Source organism: Melanerpes formicivorus, unplaced genomic scaffold (genome assembly GCF_026170545.1).
Source record: "Melanerpes formicivorus ecotype bairdi unplaced genomic scaffold, bMelFor1.0.p_v2 SCAF_5, whole genome shotgun sequence".
Taxonomy (NCBI): Eukaryota; Metazoa; Chordata; class Aves; order Piciformes; family Picidae; genus Melanerpes; species Melanerpes formicivorus.
In genome coordinates this window covers 17,422,961-17,446,116 of record NW_027142357.1, presented here as the reverse complement: position 1 = coordinate 17,446,116, position 23,156 = coordinate 17,422,961, and the positions used below count along the sequence as shown (strand labels likewise).

At 38.6% G+C, this 23,156-nt stretch overlaps 1 protein-coding gene across 7 annotated transcripts in view; it reads right to left on the bottom strand.

Annotated features, from left to right (window-relative positions):
• The window catches only part of SESTD1 (SEC14 and spectrin domain containing 1), a 55,010-nt gene extending 33,875 nt beyond the window's left edge, over positions 1-21,135 (bottom strand). Inside the window, exons 1-5 of one of the 7 annotated variants that reach the window (XM_068138459.1) lie at positions 20,832-21,135; positions 17,266-17,333; positions 16,717-16,816; positions 8,240-8,319; positions 2,670-2,778 (exon numbers count right to left, since the gene is read on the bottom strand). In XM_068138459.1, the coding sequence (XP_067994560.1) occupies positions 2,670-2,778; positions 8,240-8,294 (164 nt within the window). In that variant the 5' untranslated portion in view covers positions 8,295-8,319; positions 16,717-16,816; positions 17,266-17,333; positions 20,832-21,135. Of the gene's footprint in view, positions 1-398; positions 908-2,669; positions 2,779-8,239; positions 8,320-16,716; positions 16,817-17,265; positions 17,334-20,461; positions 20,558-20,831 lie in introns of those variants that run through there. The other 6 variants (XM_068138453.1, XM_068138454.1, XM_068138455.1 and 3 more) reach the window with 6 other exon arrangements.
• Between the last annotated feature and the right edge of the window lie 2,021 nt (positions 21,136-23,156).

Here is a 23,156-nt window from a genome sequence, read left to right as displayed (position 1 = left end):
AGCAACCCCTGGACATCAACTACTGGGAAGCATGAGCTCCTCAAAACCAGTACAGCAGCCAAAAGAGGGCATGGAATTGAGCCTGTAATTTTTGCATTAGTTAAAACATTAGATACATTGTCTCAGGTTGAAATTTTTGTGCCCAGCAATGTTATGAGTAGCTAAAACCCCAACATTTACATGGAGTAGAATAGCGTTATCTTCAGCACACAAATCTGCAATTACCAAACAATGCCATTTCTGTGATTTCCACAGCTTAAGAAAAAACAAAGTAATTTTCATGTAACAATATGCTTTACACCAAGACATTTAACTGTTAATGTTTGAGCTGAACTTCATCAGGTATAAGATGGAAAACAAATCTACCTTGGAATTTTAAAAAAGGGGTGAAACCTCACCTTACTAGACTATTTAGGGGGAAAAAATTACAAAGTAGGCTGCCAATTAAAACATGCTTTTGTTTTTAAGGAACTTCTAAGATCACACTCAATTTTTATGGAAGCCCTCTGAACATCCAGGCTTTGTGTGTGCAACATTTAATCTGAAAAAAAAAAAAATAATCAACAGGCACACTACTACTTTTAAAAACTATTATTACAGCATACTGAGAGATAACTTCCTTAGGCTCAGTGAAATTTAGCAATATCAGCATCTGTTCTTCTCTATTACTAAAACTATTAAAAAACCCAAAAGACTCAAACAAGCAACCATATTCAAAAGTAAGCCACCACTTCTGAAAAGTCCAGGCAACACAAACAAGTTTTTGCATAAAAGTTTGGGTTTTTTCAATTAAAAAATGAAAAAGTTACTTTGTGATTTAAGCCATGATACAAAGAATATAACAAAGGAAGCAAACTCTAGCATACATGACGACAGCTTAACATTGCCATTTTTCTTTTTCCTGGATTCTGAAAAGTTTTCCCCAGAATCTGAGAATTTTAAATAGCATCAAAGACAGACATAACAGTAAATCTGAACACTAAGTCATCTTAAGTTTTAGGAAAGTTTTACAGATAGATACACACTCTTCAAACCACCCCTCACAAAGAAATTTCGCTCAAGACAGTATAAACAGTTACGCCTCTCAAATACTGGACACAACTTCCAGAACAGTTATAGTTATGACATACACCATGCTAACTGCATTAGAAGTGAAATACAATACGTTATCCTGCACACAGAATTTGCAGGGGGAAAAGTAACTGTTTCTTGGATAGCTATCTAGTTTTCGGACAACACACCTCCCTACACTCCTCTTTTCTTTGAGTAGTCTTATTTTTCAAATAGTCCTTTCAAAAAGTCTTTTTGGAGCAAAGAAAGGCAAGCTCCTAAGCCAAAACATTTGTATTTCTCACTTAAAAACAACATGCAAAGATAAACAACAGTGATTTTTTTTCCGTACGGCCACAAAGTTGAGGTCATCTTTTCCACGACTGGCAAACAGAACATTAAAGCGGAAACACCCGAACATCACTTTCAGATTTTGCAGTTTGTATGGAGCAAAGAATACTTTAGTTGTATTTCCAGTTATTTTTACATTAACATATGTAAAAACATACACCAGGGTGAGACTGGAATAATTAATGCTTGCTAGAACAAGAACACTGTTCCACAAATATGGCCAGCCCTTAATTCAACAGGATGGCTTGTGCTGATACCTTTTGGGATTTTCACCACTTCACAAAAGACAAGATGTCTGAAAACCCCTAAGACTTCTATGACTAAAATATTGCGCAAAACACTCATCTAGTTATTGGTGTTTTACCTGTAAGGAACCTGAATTTATTCTTTGCTTCTCTCCCCAGTCAGAATTTTTTTTTTACAGTCTTAACTACAAATAAATTGTATCAATGAATTGTGTTTTGAAAACATTTAAGATTGCGATAAGCCAAGCACATTAAACAGTTTCTGTTTAAATTGTTCCTGTTTCCAGAAAAGGAATTCAAAGGGATACAAAAGCAATCATTTATGCAAAAGGCATCTCTCTTTTTTTAATAATCCATGATAAAAGTCTGTCTTCAGATCCTATGAAAAAATGCAGTGAACTAAGCTAGGACCAAGAACTGACACTGTAAGCTTGCAGGGTTACATGCACAGAAATTAATGAACAATGATTTTACAGCAAGATCTGGATGACAGATACTCATCATCATTCAGCACAGTTCAGCAGTACCCTCACATTACATCTGAGCTGCTCACTAACTTCAGTAAGACTTCAAATGTTTTCAGACTCAGTGCACAGTTAAGCATTACAAGCTATAAATACTAGGCACATAGCTAAGAAAGAAGAGGAAGCTTTTTTAATTCAGCCAACGCTTCATTAGAATGACTCATTAATTTACATAGTAATTTAAGTGCACTGTCATTTTTAAAAAATTATCAAAGTTATCCCAAGGAAGGAGTGTGGAAACACACACACAGAGAAAAGAAACAATAAATCCAGATACAAAGAATAAAAGGATGTATACAAGTATTACTGGATATCCCTTAGTTCATTTGTTTATAGATTTCTGTTCTAATTCAGTCAGTCAGACATTTCCACATTTTAAATAAACATTTATGTGAAGTCAATTTGGTATTGAAAGGCAATTAGAAAGAAAAAACAATTTTAAAATCCCCTCCAACCATGGAAAATAAGGCAGCCCTGAACAAAATGCCTTTGAAATCACCTTGGGATACTTAGAAGATAGTCTAGTGTGACACTCAGTTCATCCATACTTGTCTGTTCAAGGCATAATGGAATTGTCAGAATGAGGCCACTTCTTCTGTCCTTCCCTCCTGTTTCGGGGGGAAAAAGTCATTAGAAGGGTAATGTAATGGCTTAAGGTAAATTAAATATTTTGTAACTACATACATCTTAAAAGTAATCTTTAAAGTTGCTGTGAATATCACAATTGACATTTCACCTCTCTGTTTTGAAGATTCATTCACCACGTCAAGATCTATGCTCTGAAGCCTTAAATATCACCTGTAGCTGTCATTGTTTCTTTATCTAACAGTTTCAGTATAACACAAATCAAGTTGTCCAGAAGCATTACTTGTGCATATCTAGGTTATTTTGTTTAAAAGTACCTCCTAGACCATCTACATTATCAACCTCTCAGAAACTTGGTACATTCCCAAGATAAGCATCTACCCAGCATTTCCAGCTGGAATACACCACTTCCTAGGAACAGGCTACACAAAGGAGGATCTCGTACCACACAAGCTGTCCACGGCACATACCTTGAATTGCTAGCTCATTCATCAAACATGCAAGATTTCCAGACCCAATTACAAACACAATAGTCACCTCACCATTAAGATTAGTATTTCAAAACAATTGTTTTTATCTCCACATGCAATCCTTCTGGTAAATGTTATACAAACGTATAAAAACAACAACAGAAAAAAAATAATTAAAAGTCTCTGGCATAGTACAGTTTATTTAATAATTTTTTTAAAAAATATTGTTAAAACTTAAATTTTCTCTTCTGGCCTTCTGAAAGATGGGATTTTGAGTCACATAGTTCTGAACCAGTAACCTAAATGGATCTGGACTCAATTCTTAATCATAGCTTAAATGGAAAGTGAAGCCAAATCCACTGATTACAAGACAACATGAAAAATTAATATTGACAGAGGTTCCCAAAAGGGTCATCTGCCAAGTGCTGCAGAGTGAAGGATATCAAATGTGCAACCGACTCTGTTATCACCCTATGTCCAAGTACAGACACATCACTGGTGATCTTTTGAAGACAGAAGGCCTTGAGACCAAAACGTTTACCCCTAAATAGTTGCTAACTCCTCCAAAGGCAGCCTTGACTTCTTTCCACTGAATTTGGAGCAACTCATAGGTCTTACAGTCATCATCTTGAGAAAACAATCTTATCTGCTGTTTTTCACTCTCTGCTCTTGAATCTTTTCATGTCTATAACCAACAAAAAGAGGGATTTTAATTTCAAAACCCAATCAAATAATTTGTTGATTAACCGGAAGGAAAAGCATGAAAAGTGGGTAAGGGGAATTTGCGCATGAAGCAAAGAACATTTATGGCTTATTATATCACGACTTCAGTCTTTTTAAATCTTTTTTTTTTTTTTTTTTTTTTTTGTTAATAAAAAAACTAACACCCATCTCTATACTAAACCAGTTTGCATAATCTGGAGTAGCTGAAAGCCTTTCCAATTTTATTCAATATTTTAGAGTAAGTTATAGTACATTAGCTATTTTATTAAAAGATAATACCAGAGCCATCCAAGGACATGTAAGGAGGTAATTACTAAAGAATTTTCTCTGTATTTTAGAAAAACTGTACAAAGATAATGATAACCTCTGCTTTCAGGTGAGAAATAAGCATAATAAATTTCTATAACCTGAGAAAGAATACCTTTATTTTTGTTATTCACATGAATAAAGCCATTAAATCATGGTTTGCCTTCATAAAGTTTTTTAATGTTGGTAGAAGTAAAGCTCAATCTCATCAGCAAGAACAACTTTTCACAGAATAGTAACAGCTGTGCAGAAATGGGACAAAAGCACAGGAGCGCAGTAATGCTTGCAGATGGATAAACATACACTGATATCATAATTCCCTTAATCCATTAGAGATGCAAGCAAGATAATGAAAAAATGTTGTTTGTTTACACAACATATGGTAGCATCTTAATTGCAATAGTTGTTTTTCCTCTTTGTTTCCAAAGCTGTGTAACCTCCCCAAAAAGCATTAAATATCCACCAATGCACACGCAGTTTCCATATCTTCATAAAGGACCTGCTACTTCAACTTGCACATTGCAATAGTTGTTCTCTTGCATTTTGCTTTTTTTCAGGATAGAATTGTTGCTGGAAAACAGCAATGGGCTTTTAAATATCTGCATTTCCACACAAAAGAATTAAAGAGCGGTGCTATATGAGTGAGAACAAATGGACAGAAACTAAGAGAAAGTCACAGTTTAAAACAAGTTATTTATAAATTGTCCATCCTTCTCTGTTTCTGAATGGCAGAAAAAAAAAAGGGAAGGAAGAACAGCTCATTGCTTTAAAAACTGGACTTCCATTTCACCTGTACACTTGAAGTGAAAAAAATACTTTGTCTCCACTTGCTACACTGCTTAGTGAGTGCACATTACACCCAGAGTTTGGGAATGCAGAGTAGCAATACTTCAGAAACCATACTGATTCAGTGGTAGCTTAACAGCTACCATCTCTCAGTAAGAATAAAACATTATAAATAAATAAAGCCTTTTATTAGGTGTTCAGGCATCATCTGATCTTTCCTTACCCATAGGCAATCCTCAGAGAACAGAAGGTAGCAGTTTTTAGGAATATAGAAAATAAATGAGTCGAAACTAAAATCTGCAACTGTCAGGTTTAACAAAGGGTTACACATTGTGAAATGGAAGAACTGTGAAAAAGTTACTGGAGTAAAGAAACACTGTCAGAAGTTTTAATAAAAATTTAAACCACAAACTGAACAGAACTCGGTGCTGAAATTGAGCAAGTCTGTGATAGCAAAGTAAGAAAATAAGAGGTTATTTCTGGAGGAAAGAGTAGAAAAACTACCTTGAACCAGCTCTGAGTCCAAAATTCCAGGCCCTATAGCAGCAGCTCAAGACTCCAATGTATACTGTATTTGTAAGAACTGTATCTAATGCTTCCTCTACCTCTCTACTCACAAACCCCTGAGTGCAGCTTTCCCCTATGGCTGGGGAAGGAAGGGTTTGCAGAAAACAACATTTTCTTCTTGCATTATAGCAAGTTAGTCTTGCCACAGCTGATTCATAACTGGAAGGGATATGTTCTCTTCAAAATTACATCTGGATTCATGAGACAAAACACCTCCCCCCATAGAAGTAGTTAAGTATTACTAGTAGTTCATGTTTTCTTTACAAAAACTTCAAAGTCTCCAGTGTTGAATGGGGTATAACTAAAGCAAGTTCAGCATTGGCACTTGAAGCAGCATTTGCTGAACCACCACCAAAAATAAATTAAACAATAAACAATAAAAAAACCAAACCAACCAACCCCAAACCACAACAACAACAAAAAAAAAACCCACACAACAAAAACCACCTATCACAACAAAACCCCAAATGCTATAATCTCCTGGCATTTCACAGAAAGACCACAGTAATTATCCAAATTATTCAGTTTCATGACGAGTCATCTTGTCTCCCAACTGACAGGTTTTTTCCCCCAGCTTGTAAACACCACGAGAAAAGATTCAAACATCTGTATTCTGCCTACACTGTGATTTTTATGCAGCACTCTTGCTTTGAAGCATATACACAGACTGGGTAAATATTCTGTCAACCTGTCACGGAAAAGGGGAAAATGAAAACAACAGAAAACAAACCTAGGAGTTATCACCAATTCTTATCCTCAGTGTAAAATTATGACTGATAACTGATCTAGCCATCTAAGAATCACTAACTCAAAACTGTCTTTCTAAAGGGAAATACTGAAAAAAAAAATGAATGGGGCTTGAAAGGAATACCAACTAAAATCACCAGTTAAGAACAAGTTTTCTTTGACCTTCATTGTACGCAGCTCCTTTCTAAAAATTAAACATTGTATAAATATTTACCACTGCTTCCAGAATACAACGCTTAGTGAGATAAAGCCCATCGTGCCATGAGTCTATGCATGGCAAACAATACCACCTTGTCTTACAAAATAGCGCTACACTCAGATTGAGTCTTCAGGCTTAGAATTAAATCTCAATAAAACCAAGAAAAATCAATTTGATGTGTGTTGTAACTCAGGAAAAGTGGTACAGTTTATCAAGTGCAAACATTTTGATTTTAGGATAGAAACAAGAGCATCACACACAAAAAAGTAAATTAATTTTGCACTTAAGTGGTTATTTGGGTTTCTTGCCAAGCCAGTAGCTTGTCTTTTTTTCCTCCTCTGCTATTTGTAATGACTTATCAGCATGGAAGCTACATAGGCACAGATCTCAAATCTGAGGAGGAGACACTGCACCATTACAAACCATTCCCTAAAAAAAATTATTTTTCTCTTGTTTTTAATCATTAATGTTTACATTTATAAAACTGCTTTAAAATAAAATTGAAGAACTGGTTTCTGTGTCAAGTTCTTTCACCTACACTGAAGAACACTTAAAAGAATTACTGCATGAATCTTTATCATTCATTATAGTACCCATTAATATTATACAATTCCATAAAGGTCAAATCTACTTAAAAATACATAAGCTGGAAAAGGTTACTAGCATTTAAACTGCCACTCAAATTAGATTCCACTAAGAACATCTACATTTCAGTATGTATCAGGCAGTTTTAATAGCAAATCAAAAATGCACTCTAGTTAATAAGAACTTCCCGTTGCAATATAATGCTGAACAATCAACATACTATGCATCGGCTATTACTGCAGAAGAAACTGCTCATTGTCCCAGGCTTTAATGTAAGCTGAGTTTGGAGGGTTTTTTCATTTGTTTTAAAATAGGAATTGTTTGACTTGCAGTTCCTGGGGACTCTGGGCACATTCAAAGCAAAACAGTTTCCATTAACAAAAAGGAACAGGTTTCACTTCAAGTGACCAGAGCAGGGTAAACCAGAATAATTAAAATAAACTAAATGACAATAATATTTATGGCACTACTTGTCAATTTGTGAAATTGAGAAGTATTCTGCAAGTTACCTACCTACCCTAGAGTGGACAAACACACAGAGTCAACACAGCCATCTATGACAGCAGTGATATCAGCAAGAGAATATCATTCATCATTTTAAGTATTCTCTTATGTTGTTTTCTTCCGGCATCAGAGAAAAGAAAGCTATGTTCAAGCAAAGATTCAAGAAGTTTTAATAAAAACAGTAATTCCAGCCTGGCCTGAACTAACTACTTGGCAAAACCAAGAATGTTGCAATGTGTGGCTAATTCTGTTTCCACCCATTTCTAATTTGGAGGAAATACAGGAGAGAAAAAAGAAGGAAAAATTCTCTAAGGAAAATTCTGTAAACATTTGCTATTTCTAAAACAACATTAAAAAATTATGAACAGATTATTCTTGGTGCCTGCTAAATCATTCTTTTAGATATAGACTTAAACCTCAGGACAGCAATAACTTGGCTATTAGATTAAAATTTTCAGAAATCCTTTTGAAAGAACGACAAAGCACTAACCATCAACATATTTTTGTTCAATATATCCAGCAAATCCAAATAACCAACGTAAAATTTCCAGCCAAATTACACAGGGAGGAACCAACTGAGAAAGACAGAAACCATACCTGAAAGAAAAGCCAATTTTTTCTTCAGAATGGGTAATATCACTGAAGCTTCCATTCTACTTCAGATAATTTTCACAGCTCTGAAACACAAGAAGTTGAAGCTGTAATCAATTTTGCATGCTTGACAACAGTTCACTAGAATGAGCAATGGCCAAAACACATTTGTACAGAGCACTATAACCAAAATCCAAAGTATTGTAAAGAATACTGAACAAAAAAGCACTACCATACATATTTTATTTAAATATTTACATAGTAAAAAAAAAAAAAAAAAAAAAATCAAAGCAGAATCTCAACCAAGGATACTGAGAAGATTTATACAAAAGCCCTATTTGCCAAACTCGTTAATTTGCAATTAATTTACAGGTATATATTCTATGTATTCATTGATTCAGGTGTAAAATAAGTAAATCAAGTAACATCTTTGTATAATCTGATATTACCAAGAATATAGTAATTATTTAAATGCATTATGCTACATTTATGTCAGGACACTGCCACTACCCTGCCATTAGTAGGTTTTAAATTAAAGAAACAAAAAAAAAAAACCCAAAACATCCAGCAGTTAGAATAAGTATGTCTAACCTATAGCTGGAAATGCTTCTGCTACTTTTGCCTCAAATCTGGTCTCACTCTCATCCCATTTTATTGCATTATCAACTGCACTACACTGTGATTAAACTTCTGTGTTCCACTAACAAATCAACAGGATGCTTAAACTGCAACCTCTTCTTCCAGCCTACGCAAAGTAGTAACTGGCACCTGCTGGTAAGTCACTCTGAATTCGTACTTGCACAAATCAACCCATATAATAAAATAAACCAAATTCTGCACAGAAATGAGTAATTCTAGGTATGTGCCAGTACAGAGTCAAAATAAAAAACAGATCAAGTAAGTTGTTTGGGTTTCTTAATTTAATTCCAGGCACAGGGCTTCAGACTGTAACATGGAGCTTTCCATCTGGATACTTTAGCACTCACGTACACAAAAAACTTTTTGTTTCTGGTGAGGGAGGGAAGTTAAATGAATCAAAACTGCAAATGATCTAGGAGATAGAGGGGGAAAATAAAACAAAACAAAACACACAAAACCCCCAACGACGCCAACCAATTGAACCAAGAACTCCAAATAGAAAGCTTGAGGTAAAACAGAATAGTTATTCCTTCTCTTTTTTTAAAGACTTATGTTCATTACAAACAGAAAAAAAAATTATTATGAAAAAGAAATAATATTTCAGTATCTTTTAACTGTCCTTCTGTATTTCAATGCATACTTCGTAACATTACCATCCCTTGTTCCACAATCACCATATTATAGAAACAAATTTAAGGAAATTGAGTCCCAGGACAGCTCACACTTTAAACAATCACTCAAATAAGCATCCTATTGAAGCTTCCTGTATGGTTCAGACAAAAGTTTATACGTTATTTGTTGCATAAAACAAAACTCAATACTGAGTCATGCAGTCATTTTTGTTTCTCAAACACTATGCTCAAATGAGCCTAAGCCATTTAACTTTGGCAGTATTTTTTTTCCTGAAGATGTGGAATACACAGTCAGTAATGATTTCTCCCTCTCCTCTCCCAACTTATATTTCAAAATTATTACAAATGGCTCTTTTATTACAATCAATGAAGAAAGTCCAAGGTTACACACACACTTCACTGTCTTCATACTTTCCAATACAAATGGAAGTTTGCATCAACTTACTGACTCCAGGAAGGATGCTTCTTTGCTGTTGTGAAAGACCAGTTTATTTAATATGAAAGCACTGCCTGGCTTTCTGCCACAGTAGTGGCACTGCAGATGGATCAAAATAATTCTTTTGTTCAGTATTTCCTGGAAACAAAGGAAGCATTCTGTTCAGAGTGGAGGGAGGCAAGACAGAACAATTAGAACAACTGTATCATTTTGCCACCACCATTTCAAACACCTAGCCTTTGTTCCAGGAACTTCTGAAGTTTTCAATTACCTGTCTTCTGTGAGAGCTTTCCTATGCTTGATCTAGAAGAAAGCTCCCACTGGAATAGGTGATGAGAATACACAAGAAAATCTTCAGGTTTAAAAATTAAATTTAACATTCTTCTTCATCTTCAACACTCCAGAGAATCTCAGGATGTACTAAACTAAATGCTGGGGTTTGGTGGTGGTGATCTGGGTTTTGTGTTGGTTGGTTTGGTTTGTTTGTTTTAAGTATTGGAAAGTGAAACAATGTCAAGACAGTTGGTGTTTACTTTTCACTGGGAGCTATCAAAGGCATTTTAAAAAGGTACACTGCTAAAAAGCCAAAGTAAATGCACACTTCATTTGTAGGTCTAAATAATGTCTCTAACTTGTTCAGAGAAAGACAAAAATGACGGGTTCCTGAACTAACCATCAAGGTTTCAATTTAGACTGAGAAAAGAATTATGTTTTGCTCACTGTCACACCACTGTTCAGATGGAAGAAAGAGACCCAGCATCTATTTATCAATTAAAAGAATGCATTTTGACTCATTAAATAGAAAAAAAAGTGCAGAATAAAAACAGGAGCACCAAAGAGAACAGATTTCATTTGAGGAAATTGAACTACTTCAAGAAGCTGGGTTTTATCAAATTTTATCACTTCCAAAACAAAATACCTAACTTCTATTTTTAGAGAGGTTAAATCTGTTTACTGAATTTCAGAAACAACCTAGAGTGCAGTATACCTGCCTGCAATCTACTTTGCCAATTAAAATACCATATGCCAAATGGCAAAACTTGTGGGTATAGCAGACACACTAAACACTGAAGAACCTCACTGAAGTTGTTTAGAATGATCTGGGCCTTCAGGCTTACAAATCAGTAATGTTAATCTTCAACAAGACACACACGGTTTTGAAGATTTCCACAGAAAAGTGTCAAGATGACATTTACATAATAGCTGTACTTTAAACCTAGGTGTTTTTAAGGTGTTCCAGTGAATTACCAAATTCCAAACCCTTGTCAAGACGAAACTAATACAACCTGTGCAGAAAATACTCTTTAATATAGACTTAAATGAAACAGACATATACTACAGGGAGGGTAAGAGGATGCAGACACAGTAAACAAATAGTAGAAAACCAACCAACCAACCCCCACAATTTACAGAACAGAAAAAAAGGGAAAGTATTTCAAGCTGTTCTCCAACACAACAGGCAATCATGACTTGGTAGGCTACATGCCCTATCGCTTCTAGGATCAGGAAAGATTGTAAATTTCTCTGCATTACTCAACTTAAAATTTCTTTCAAAAACAAAATAAAACAAGCAAAAAACACCCAACACACACACAACCCAAAAGCGACAAAAGTCACACACAAGAAAAATTACATACAATTCAGCACGCAAGTGCCTAATTTCCTAATGCCTATAACCTGCATTTTCCCCTACATATCATCACTCTCATCTAATTCAAAAAAACAAAATGAAACAAAACAAAATCATGTAAGAACCAAACATCTAGACACTGTTTAAAAAAATATTTTGAAAGTTAGTGATGGGAGACATTGACAAATTTGCATTGACTAGATGGCTGAAAGATGTTAGAGGAGCTGGCCTTCAAGTAACACGTGTTTGCATGCTAGACAGCCCAGTGGAAACCACTGTTCAAACAAATCAAGAATCAAAATTAATTCAGGTTCAATTAGAATTAATAGAAACGTTCTTACTCAAATTCACTGGACCTGAAATATTTAATACTCAATACACGGTGTAAGGGTCTTTAAAAGCATTAGTCTGTTCACTAGCAACCCTTGCAAGTTTCAAAGAATGAGTACTTTATTCCCTCATATATCAAACAAGACAGTAACTGGTTTGTTAAGCACAGAACTGAAAGTCAGGAAGAAAAAATAAAAAAAATTCAAATTTGGCTTCTGTTTCTTGTTCTGCTATGAAATATACATATGGCTTTCAGCAAGTCATTTATCCCTTTTAGTCTTCATTCAGTCCCTCCATCTAATTCCCTTTTTACAAGAGTATTGTGATGTTTAATTCATTAATGTTTTAGAAGACTTGAGATTAGAAGGAACTGCACAGATCTGCCTATAAAAAAAAAAACAAGCAGCAGATGGGCAGCTACATTCAAAACTATAGCAGCTTGCAAGCCCAGGCACAAACAATAGCATGCACAGACATTCTGAAATACCACAAAAAATGGAAAGCCGCAATCACACAGGATGACTTCTTTTTTTCTTTTAAAAATCCACTTCTGAATTGCAGACCTTCAAAATTAACAGCTTCATTTCCTCATGTCAACATGCAAGTTTTCCCTGATGCTAACTTCAGCACACAAAACATCACTCCATGCTTCCAAATCCACGTGTAAATGGCAGAGAAAGCTGAATATCACAATTATTTCACCTTCCTTTAAACTATATTAAAGGATATCATCTCTCCCACACCTAAGAGGCAAAAAGATATCGACAACAAAAATGAAGGTGTCTCCAGGGCTTACAACCCAGGGTAATTTGAGAACCACAAACTGCCCCAAAAGTAAAAAGAGCCTCTAAACATTCATTAGTTAATACTGTTTTCAACTGAAGAGGACATGGATCTGAGTTACTCAGCTGTACAGTTTCAATATAACAAAAAAACCCAACAGATGAACATTAACTTAGTACTCAAATACAGTGCCTGGGTTTTGCTTTTAACTTATTATGAGCAGCACTAATAATTTTTTAGCAGGAGAGCCCTTTATGACCTCAATAGAACTAACAACTGAGCATATCTAGGGAAGACCAAGTTTTTTGCTTTTTTCAACCATGTTGTTATTTTTATTTGTTTTCTTGACTATCTGTAGAAACCATCTACAGAAAAGGGCATAGTGGCATTTTAAATTATGTCTAATTTTCAAGTTATATACAAAGACAATATCCTTCCAAAAACCTGTTAATTCACACCAAAGGATTAGGTAAATAATAACCACAGAATCAGTAGATGCTATGGACATGCAAGCTTGTTTTGATTTTAAAGCAGAATGTCAGTTTCACTATGCATAAATAGTCAGCACTCTCAACTCAGCAGCTAGTGACAGATGAATGGACAGATTGATAGTGTGTTCAGTTTTTGGTTAAATCCAGAGTTACCAGCTTCCTAGGCCATGATTCAAAAGCATATTGTCACAATCATGTCAAATTTAAGCTTGGAAAAACTCCATTTCTTCTGCCCCATTTTCACCTGGAAGGTTCAAATCTTAGCTTGTACAATAGGGTCTTCTAACTAGCTAATAACAGAATTTTAAAAAGCTGTTAAAAAAATCCTCTATTTAACCCATCTTCCATGTGCTTCCCACCATTTTTCATCTTTTCAGCATACTGTGAAAAGTGAAATTGATGAGTGGCAAAAAGAAGTGATGAACAATACAATGAGGAGTGAGCCAGCAAAGGGAGAACAAGTGAATAAGAGATTGTGCTATCCAAAACAGACATTGTGCTCACAAGTTTGAACTTTGATCTCAGTCAACTATTCATTTCACAAAATGGAAGTTTTTCCTCAGAACAAGTGTCAGAGGGGAAGAAAACAGAAACAATATAACTGAGGATGAACAATAACATCTGTATTTACAGCTGCGAAACACAATACCAACACTGCAGTCTTTTCGTAACAGAAGGCCATGCACAGGATACTGTGTAGCAATTAGTTCTCTCTCAAAGAATAGCCCTTCTCTGGAATCAGAGGCCATGTTCACAGACAGCAGGATTGCACCAACCCAAGGGAACCACTGCAGAAGTTTCTAACAACATGACAACACAACATACAGAATAGAATAGAATAGAACAGAACAGACCAGACCAGACCAGGTTGGAAGAGACCTTCAAGATCATCACGTCCAACCTATCACCCAACACCACCTAATCAACTAACCCATGTAACCAAGCACCCTGTCAAGTCTCCTCCTGGACACCTCCAGTGACGGCGACTCCACCACCTCCCTGGGCAGTCCATTCCAATGGGCAATCACTCTCTCTGTGTAAAACTTCCTCCTGACCTCCAGCCTGAACTTCCCCTGGCGCAGCCTGAGACTGTGTCCTCTTGTTCTGGTGATAGAATACTAGAGTTTTGTACCCTTTCCAGCCCCCAGGTCCATATGGTGTATGTTGAATTATATTTTCAGGCTTCTTTAATCTAGATTAGTAAAGAAATTACGGGGTTTGGACATATCTCTGTATTGTTTTTCTTCCAGACCTTCAGAAAGATACCATGTTTACCTTCCTGCAGAACCCTAAAGCTTGCCCCTGCAGAACATTACCACAGGCAACAGAAGACTCATCTACCTCATGCTCTCCCTTCAAGAGGCAACCAAACCAGAAGTTGCAGTCATCTGGTACAGTCATAATTCACTTTGCAGCATCAAGTGACCACAGAATACTAAAAATCCTTTGTAAATGAGATGTTGCTTCTTCCACCATTTTCCACATAGCAGTAAGTCAATTGAAATGCTATGTTCAAAACAGCACAGACAAGATTTCTCTTTCTGGTCACATTTTCCTAAAGCCCATGAAAAAAACAAAACCCAAAAAAAAACCCCATAAAAATCTCAGCTCTTAAAATTTTACTGAAGAGTTCACTTGCAATTAAGACACAAATCACACAAATTGTAAATTCTCTCACAGAAATAGTTTTTTAGTCACAGCTTGGGGAAGAAGAAAATTAATGAATTAATAGTAAAATAAAATTACATACTCCTAGTTCCCTCTACTAAAACAATTTTGGAAGAAAACAAAAAAGTTCTTACACCTCCAGTACTTCACAAAATTAAGTGGGAGGGGGAAGAATGAGATTAGACAATTGGGGTCATTAGCAGCTAAGTCAAAATATTAACAGCTGCACTGATGAGTGCAACTGTTGGCAATCTGGAGCAAATCAAAAATCACATTCCTCTGGGGTGCAAGTTTAGAACTTCTTGTTCCTTTCATAACATTCATATAAGAAAATCTACAACTTCACAACAACACACATACTTGGCATTAACTATAAGCGTGTACGGCTCAGGCCCTCAGGAATCACTTGTCACCTCAGTATACTGAATGGAACAACAACTGAATGGAAGCTAAAAGAAATGCTCCTCTGAACTGAAAGCCATCTGGAGTTGTAGAGCGTATGAAAGCACAAGCTTTTTTGAGAGGAAACGTAGGGTGGAGTGTGTGGACAGAAGTGTAGCAGACACAAAAGCAGTCATCCCTTTTAGGTGGGGGAAAGTGATTCAAAACAGGAAGAAAACAAATAAGCTAATAGAAAGCCTGCTTACAGATCTCTAAAACTCTGGGTTTGATACTTGATCAAGAGGTTCCTCACCTGTGTGTAGACCTTGAAACATCCTGAAAAATTTCCTCTTAGTGTTTGTTTGTGGGGAGGCTGGGAGGCTATGTATGTTTGTTTGCATTTGGGTTTTGTTGCGGGTTTGGTTCAGGATTTTGTTGTTGTTGTAGGTTTGGGTTTTGGCTTGGAAGGGGGGTATGTTTGGTGTGGTTTTGTTGGGGTTTCTTTTATGTTGGTTGGGGTTTTTTTAAATTATGGCAGTGGTTTTCCTCACTGAATAAAAAGGTAGACACAATAGGGATGATACTAAAAAACCTTCATACAGAATAAAAAGTAATTTCAGAATTCTGCTAAGCTAAACCAAACATGAAACTAGAGGAGATGGAAATATGCCAGATGTGGTACATAACTTGTTCATTCACATTATTGAACTTCAAAATATTCCAGATTTATGTTAATTCATTCTTACACAAAATAAAAATTATCTATGCTGCCCCTGAATTAGTTTGTGCAGGAGAAATAAATCTTTCTTATGACTTGCACTGATGTCTTCAGTTTTTGTATTAAAGTTTAAAATTCTGAACATTACAACTGCAAATCACAAACTGGCCACAGCAACCACAACTCTCCCACCTCCTCAAAATAGTATCCAACTACCATAAACAAATGGTCACATATAGACATCAAACTCTCTAAACTGCTACCTGAAGCATCTTGCATAGATGTAACAATCATTTTCCACTGTACTATTTTCTAGAGCCAAATTAAAATGTAACATGAAAAAATTATCAAACACTATTCTAGCAGCAAGAAATTGGACAACCTGTGTTGAGGTTACATTAATTAAAAAGAAACAATTAAGCTTTTACCAACACTGAAGCCTAGATAAGCCTGTCATCTTTCATCTCCACATGATGTGTCCATCCTGACCCTCTCCCTCATGTAGGGCCATTTATTTTCTCAGGTTCAGTCATACATATTATTTAGTAACCAAAACATCAAGTTAACATCAAATCCATTAGTCTTACTGTTCCAATGGTCTTTTTTCTTTTGACCTTACTTGGTCCAATCAACATTTACCCTGCAAGATAACCAAGAACACATCTCAAATTCCCCTCTGCCAATACGTGACAAGTTTAGCTTGACTCTGAATTCTCATGGGCCTACTACAGCTGTCTCCTTTGAATCACTGATTCTGCAAAGCCCTAAGTCATACCTTCATCTCCTCTTAACTACCGTAATTTCCTTAATAGGTTCTTTATGTCCCAATGTTCCAAACTTCAGCTTGTCCAAAAGGCAGCAGCTCATCTTCTCACCTAGAAACAGGAAAACAACACTCCATATTGATTTTCACTTGCTTCCTTGTCAAGTTTAGTGTCTGCTCTAAGGAAATCCTTACCTTAAAATTATCTCTCACTTAGTCTAAAGAGTAAAAAGTTTTGCAGTGCATCTTTCTATGTGCTCACTCAAGGTGCTCAAGTGTCTCATTTCTCTTCTCTACAAAAGCTTATCAACCCCAGAGTAGCAACAATCTACTGCTGCTTTTAACACTTCTTTCCATACTCTCACCTCCAACCACAGTTTCTTCTTTCAAACAGAATTCCTAAAGAAGGCATGAGTTACAGCCTAAATAAGTTTGTGTAAAACCAACTACAACGAAATGGTTCTATGTAATGTATTCATCAGTGTCAATGCTTCATAAGAACCAAATACATTGCATGAAAATTTAAAGAGCTTAGTTTTGGAAGAGATTGATTTTACTTACCATTGGTAGTGGAAGGCAATGTTTGTTAAAGATACAAGTCTGAGTTCTGGATCCTGGATTCTGCAAATCTAAATGAAAAAAAAGTATTTGAGTATTAACATCTAAAATTATGGTCAATCTAAAATTTTATTTCTTTGGAAGCCTGAAACGAGAGTTTACTACAAGTTGACACAGTAAGAGCAGTCAATATTTCCATTACATGTTCACAAGTACTTGTAAGCTAGGCATTCATGTTGAGTGGGACAGCAGGAATCCCGTATTTTCTACCAAAACATATGGTAGAGATCAACATTGTTTATAATTAGCAAGTAATGCTCCTGAGGCAGCACCGGAAGCAGTGGGAAAGTAACAAGAACCAGAATCTCTGTAGTATGCTTTCAGTCAGAGGTAGTCTACACAGTTTTAAGCAAAACTGAACAGTGATAGTGCTTTTTGTGAAAAGGAAGAGGCATTCCTACAAACTCAGTTAATCACTGCTACAAAATTTTAAAAGGCAAACTATAATTTGAAATAAGAAAGATAAATAGCATAGTCCCTATTTGTATTAGAAGATGCAGAATTAAGAGTTAAGCATCAGACTTCAGCAGATTAGAATAAAACCTTTATTAGAATAAACCAAACCAGGTTGGAAGAGACCTTCAAGATCATCGCGTCCAACCCATCAACCAATCCAACCCACCCAAACAGATAACACATGGCACCAAGCACCCCATCAAGTCTCCTTCTGAACACCTTCAATGACGGCGACTCCACCACCTCCCTGGGCAACCCATTCCATAGCGCAATCACTCTTTCTGTATAGAACTTCTTCCTAACATCCAACCTGAACCTCCCCTGGCGCAGCCTGAGACTGTGTCCTCTTGTTCTGGTACTGGGTGCCTGGGAGAAGAGACCATCATCAGCCTGTCTACAACCTCCCTTCAGGTAGTTGTAGAGAGTGATAAGGTCACCCCTGAGTCTCCTCTTCTCCAGGCTAAGCAGCCCCAGCTCCCTCAGCCTCTCCTCATAGGGCTTGTGTTCCAAACCCCTCACCAACTTTGTTGCTCTTCTCTTAGATGCTCTAAGACCGGCATAGAATCTTATGATTTACAGAATTGCACTCACCAGCAAAATCCAAAAAACTCAAAATTAGTGTACACTGTGTTGCAGATGAAGTCAAGATGCTAAACACAGTTATTCAGATACAGCACTCATTACATATTAGTAATCTGTCTTAAAAGTTTTAAATTTTAAAAAGCCTCCTACCAACACAAGTTTTCAAGTTCAGGCAAAAAAACAGAGGCCCTAAAAAGATGGAGAGAAGAAAAGAATACACACCTACAGATAAGGAAGAGAAAAATCAATAGGAAGCACTCAAGACAGCCTGAACAGAGGCACAATGGAAATCCTGCAACATCATTTCTTATCCCCACAGGACCCTGTGGTAGGTTGTGCCTGCTTTACCAGAAGCTACCTATTGATGGTATTCTGCATTTTCCCAAGCATTCAAAGTCACTGGGTTCATCTTAATATTAGATTCTTAAGGACTCTTGACAGTTATGTAGCATTGTATTAAAAGTCACCATCAACACACAATAGTCTCTTCCAGAAGTACCTTCAGTTCCCCTCCCTACTACCACTCAGCAAGAAACTGAGCTGAACTTCATGTGACTGTCCTGCTGCTGCAAAATAACAAAATGGTGTACATCTACCCTGTTTACATCAGCTTTACTGAGAAATGTAATTCCACAGCCCATTTAGAATAACAGTCTACAATGCCAGGAAACATCACAATGTTGTTTCTTGTAATACACCTATTTTCTTTTGTTTCTATGAAAAGTGATGTTACACATCCTCCAAAAGGCAAATGAAAGATCACCTACTAGCACACTGCCTTGAGAAAAACAGTTGGCTGCAGTGATTTTACAGGATTCTTCAAGCAGCAATCTAGGATGTAAAGAATTGCAAAATAAAAAAATCCATTACTAAAAAAACCCTAGTTCCTAGCTTTGGTGGGAGGTTGTCGTATTTGTTTGTTTGGGCTTTTTTGTGTGTGTGGTTTTTTGTTTGCTTTTCACCTGGCAGAGGAAAGCATGATCAGCACCTTATTAAGCAGAAGGCCTTCCTGATCAAGTTTCAGTTCTGTGGTCCACCAAGTTTCTGCTTGGTGTAAACAAAGGCACTAGGATTGTAAAAATTCACATTCCTTAGAAAAATAACCCTTATTAGTGCAAAAGTGTAACCACCACTGTTCCTATAATGTAATGACAAATATTATTTACCATACACTGACTTGTAGCAGACAGTATCACAGAATAGAGAAAGGAGTAGAAAAAAAACGAGTAATTCCTCATCACAGTGAATTTCAACGCATGAGCAATGTCAACATCCAGTTTTTAGGACAATGCAGAGACTTTAATATTAAAAATGGAGAGAAGCAGTATTTCCCTTAGTATGAAAAAAGATGAAAGAATTGACAAAACCATCTACTAATACTCATCTGTGTAAGCCTTACTGGCTTTGCTTATTAAAAAATTACAGAAACTCAAACAAACCCAAAGATTCATTCTCCACTAATTGTCTCCACACATTTGTTCAAATTCTTTAAGAAAGAATCTCCTTTCAACAATTCCCTGGCCAAAAAGCTCTGTTAAGGGGCACCATGGGAAACTACAGTTATAAAGGGAAAGGCAAAGTAATTCGACAATGGGCCTGTCAAAAAGCAAAGAAATGTCAGTCATGGCTCTGAGCAACCACTGCTTCAGCAATGAATCAGCTTCCCGAACAAGCAGTGCTTCCACAAATCCTGGAGCGCCTGACGCCTGGGCAGTGACACGGCCGTGAGTCGACCTTCCCCCCCACGCCCCCAAGCCTGCCGCCGTACTGACCAGCAGCGACGCAATGAGAAAATCCCCACCAGAAGCCGAGTAGATCGGCGAGCTGGAGCGCGGGGTCCAGTCCCTGTCTCCATGCAGGGAGCTATCCCAAGCCCGAAGCTCTCTCCTTCCTTAGTTCCCAAGCCTGCCGTGACACTGGCGGAGTGGCCACGGCAGCGCCCGGCGGGAGGGGACCGCCAGCCCCGCACAAAGGCAGGCCCCACCGGCGGTGGCAGCGGCCGCTCGGCAGCCCCCACGCCACTGCGGCCACGTAGGTAGCGGCGGCACGAACCCAAACAATACTCAAACCTGTTGCATGGGTTCTCCTGGGCTGTACCGACCTGGCGTGCCCCCTCCGACCCAGGAACAGCCATCAGGACCCACAAAGAGAAAGGGAACCGTGACGGGGAAGGAGACACACTCTCCAGCCTGCAGCCAGATACTCCGGTCAGCGTTCCGGTCTGCCGCAGGGCTGCGACACCGGCCCAGAAGGCCGAGTGCAAGAGGACTGCTCTGCAGTAAGGCCGGGCCACAGCCAGTCCGGGAAGGGCCGGCAGCCAGCTGCTGCCCGGCGGAGCGGGACACACCACAGCTCCAGCGCCGCCGCCGGGGAACAAAGCGCAGCCAGGCCGCAGGGCCTGCACTGCGCGGGGAAAGGCCCCGCTACAGGACCGGGGCGAGGCACGAGCTCCTGCGGACGCGGCTACTTACCCGGCTGCGGCACTTCGTATGCCCAGGATAGGAGGACGCCGGCAGCAGGGCGGGTGGACGCGGGGCGGAGCCTGAACCCGCCAGCTCCGATTAGGCTGCGACGGATGCCCGCAGACCCCTCGGTACCGGCTTGCTAGCCTGGCAGTAGCGCCCGGAGATGGGGGCGGCTACGACCACTCCTCCGTCGGCAAGGCGACAAGAAGCACCGGGCGCTGCCGGGCCCGCCTCCACTCCGCTACACTCGCCTCACCCCCATGGAGCCACAGTACCACCCGCTCCTCCCGTGAAGCCGCCACGGCAGCTGCGCGGGACCCGGACCGGCCGCCAAACGACAGCACGAAACCCCACCCCGCTGGGAGACAATGCGGCGCCGCCCGCCCCGCTAGGGGGTGTCGAACGCCGCACCCCGCAGGCCTCGGCCACGCCAGGCCCCACCCGGCCCGGCTGCTCCCGGGCTTCGTTCCCGCCGCGTTGGTCGCTTGTCACTGAGGGGCCATTATAGCTATCCAGCATGGGGCTGGCCAGTGCGTGTCCCACCGCAGACATTTTATCGTTAGCAGCTCTCTTAAGGTAATAGCAGCCGCGCTTCACTATTTGGAATTACGTGTGGATGCATGTGTGTGGAATGCAAGTCAAATTGATCACACGTGAAAACTGGTCGGGGATAGTGACCAGATACCAGCTTCTACCTGTGGCCCGTTGCCCATCAGTGTTTCAGTAATCACAAGGTTAATGCATATTTTCTTTGCAGCCAATTACCTATTGTCTGTCCAGACTTGTGGACAAATATCCCAAAACACTGTCATGTCCAAGCAAAAATGTGGAAAGAAGTGCTGTGAAGAAAGCCAGCTGGAACCCTTGTCTTGCTTTCGGTCTGACTGCCTGAGGTGAAGCCGCTGTCCCTTGTAAATCCCCTGCTAAACAGAGCATTTTTAGGTTACATAATGGCTTTTTAAAAACAAAACGAACCCAAAAAAAGGTGACTTCCGGAAAGTCCATTTTAACAGTAACTTTGCTCTCATATTTTGCAAAGTAACATCTCATGCCAGATTTGAAAACTCTCTATGTCCAAATGGGGACAGGTGACAAGTGGTGTTTGTCACGGGTATAATAAATGGAAGTACATCTATTTATGGCAAGAGAGTGCACCTTTAATACTTTTGTCTTGTGGATCTCAAACTTTTCAGTAGCATGAACTAGTTAATTCTAATAAAATTTTTCATAATTCAGAAGACAGAAATTTAGGTCAAAAGAACACAGACCAAACATCTCTGTTATCCCTGGAATAACAACTGGAATTTGTTCTCAACGGCAGTACAAGGCATCTCCTACTGCAGAGAGAAGCAAAACTCTTGCAGCAGCTTCCAAAGATAGAAGACAGAGCAACCCAAAAATCACTCCCATTTGTACTCTGGCCTGAGCTGTGCTAGTTCGAATATCAAGAGGTTTTAACAGGTTTTCTGACTTTCCTTTTCCATGTATACTCTGCTGAGGGATTTGCCAGGGCAGAATCTGAGATGATTAATTCTGTTTAAAGTCATGCAGGCAGTTCAGAATTATAGTCAGCTGCCTTTGCCATGCAAACTGCCAGCAGAAAGAAATCACAGAACATTTTTGTAACAAGGATCCATTTGATCAAAAGGGGTCTTAAGACATACTGTTATTCTCCATCAGCCACACCACATATACTCAAATACAAATAAAAGTAAAAAGGCTGAAAACATCCTGAGCTATGGACACTCTGCTGTGTGCCAGCACAAGGAGCCTTTGTTACAGGCAGAACAGTGCTCTCACAATGGAGTTTCTGCTTCCAGCTTCAGTTGCTACACTTCCAGAAAAATTACCCTTCAAAGGAAAACAAGACAAACCCACACACACTTCTAGTGGACACCAGCTCATGACCATGACACTAGTCCCAGGTGTCATCAGGTATGACAGTGGCCATCCTGTGCAGTGCCCTGTGGGCCTGCCATACACCTTCACTCCTGCTCCACTTGCCACTAGACACAGGGAGATGTTGCTGGGCACAGCCTTGCAGCAGGCAGGCTGGAAACCTCCACATGGACTTACTTACTCTGCTGCCTTGCCTGTAACAAATCCATGCAACAGATAGACAATTGTTTTACCTGAAACACAAAAAATAATGTGAGTAGTTGTATAAACAAGCACTATCATAGATTCACAGAATTGTCAGGGTTGGAAGGGACCTCAAGGATCATCTAGTTCTAACCCTACTGCCATAGGCAGGGACCCCACCACCACTATTCAATGTAAGTGGCTAGAGACGTAACTTGCAGACTACTGCAATTCATAGATGGTATTTAT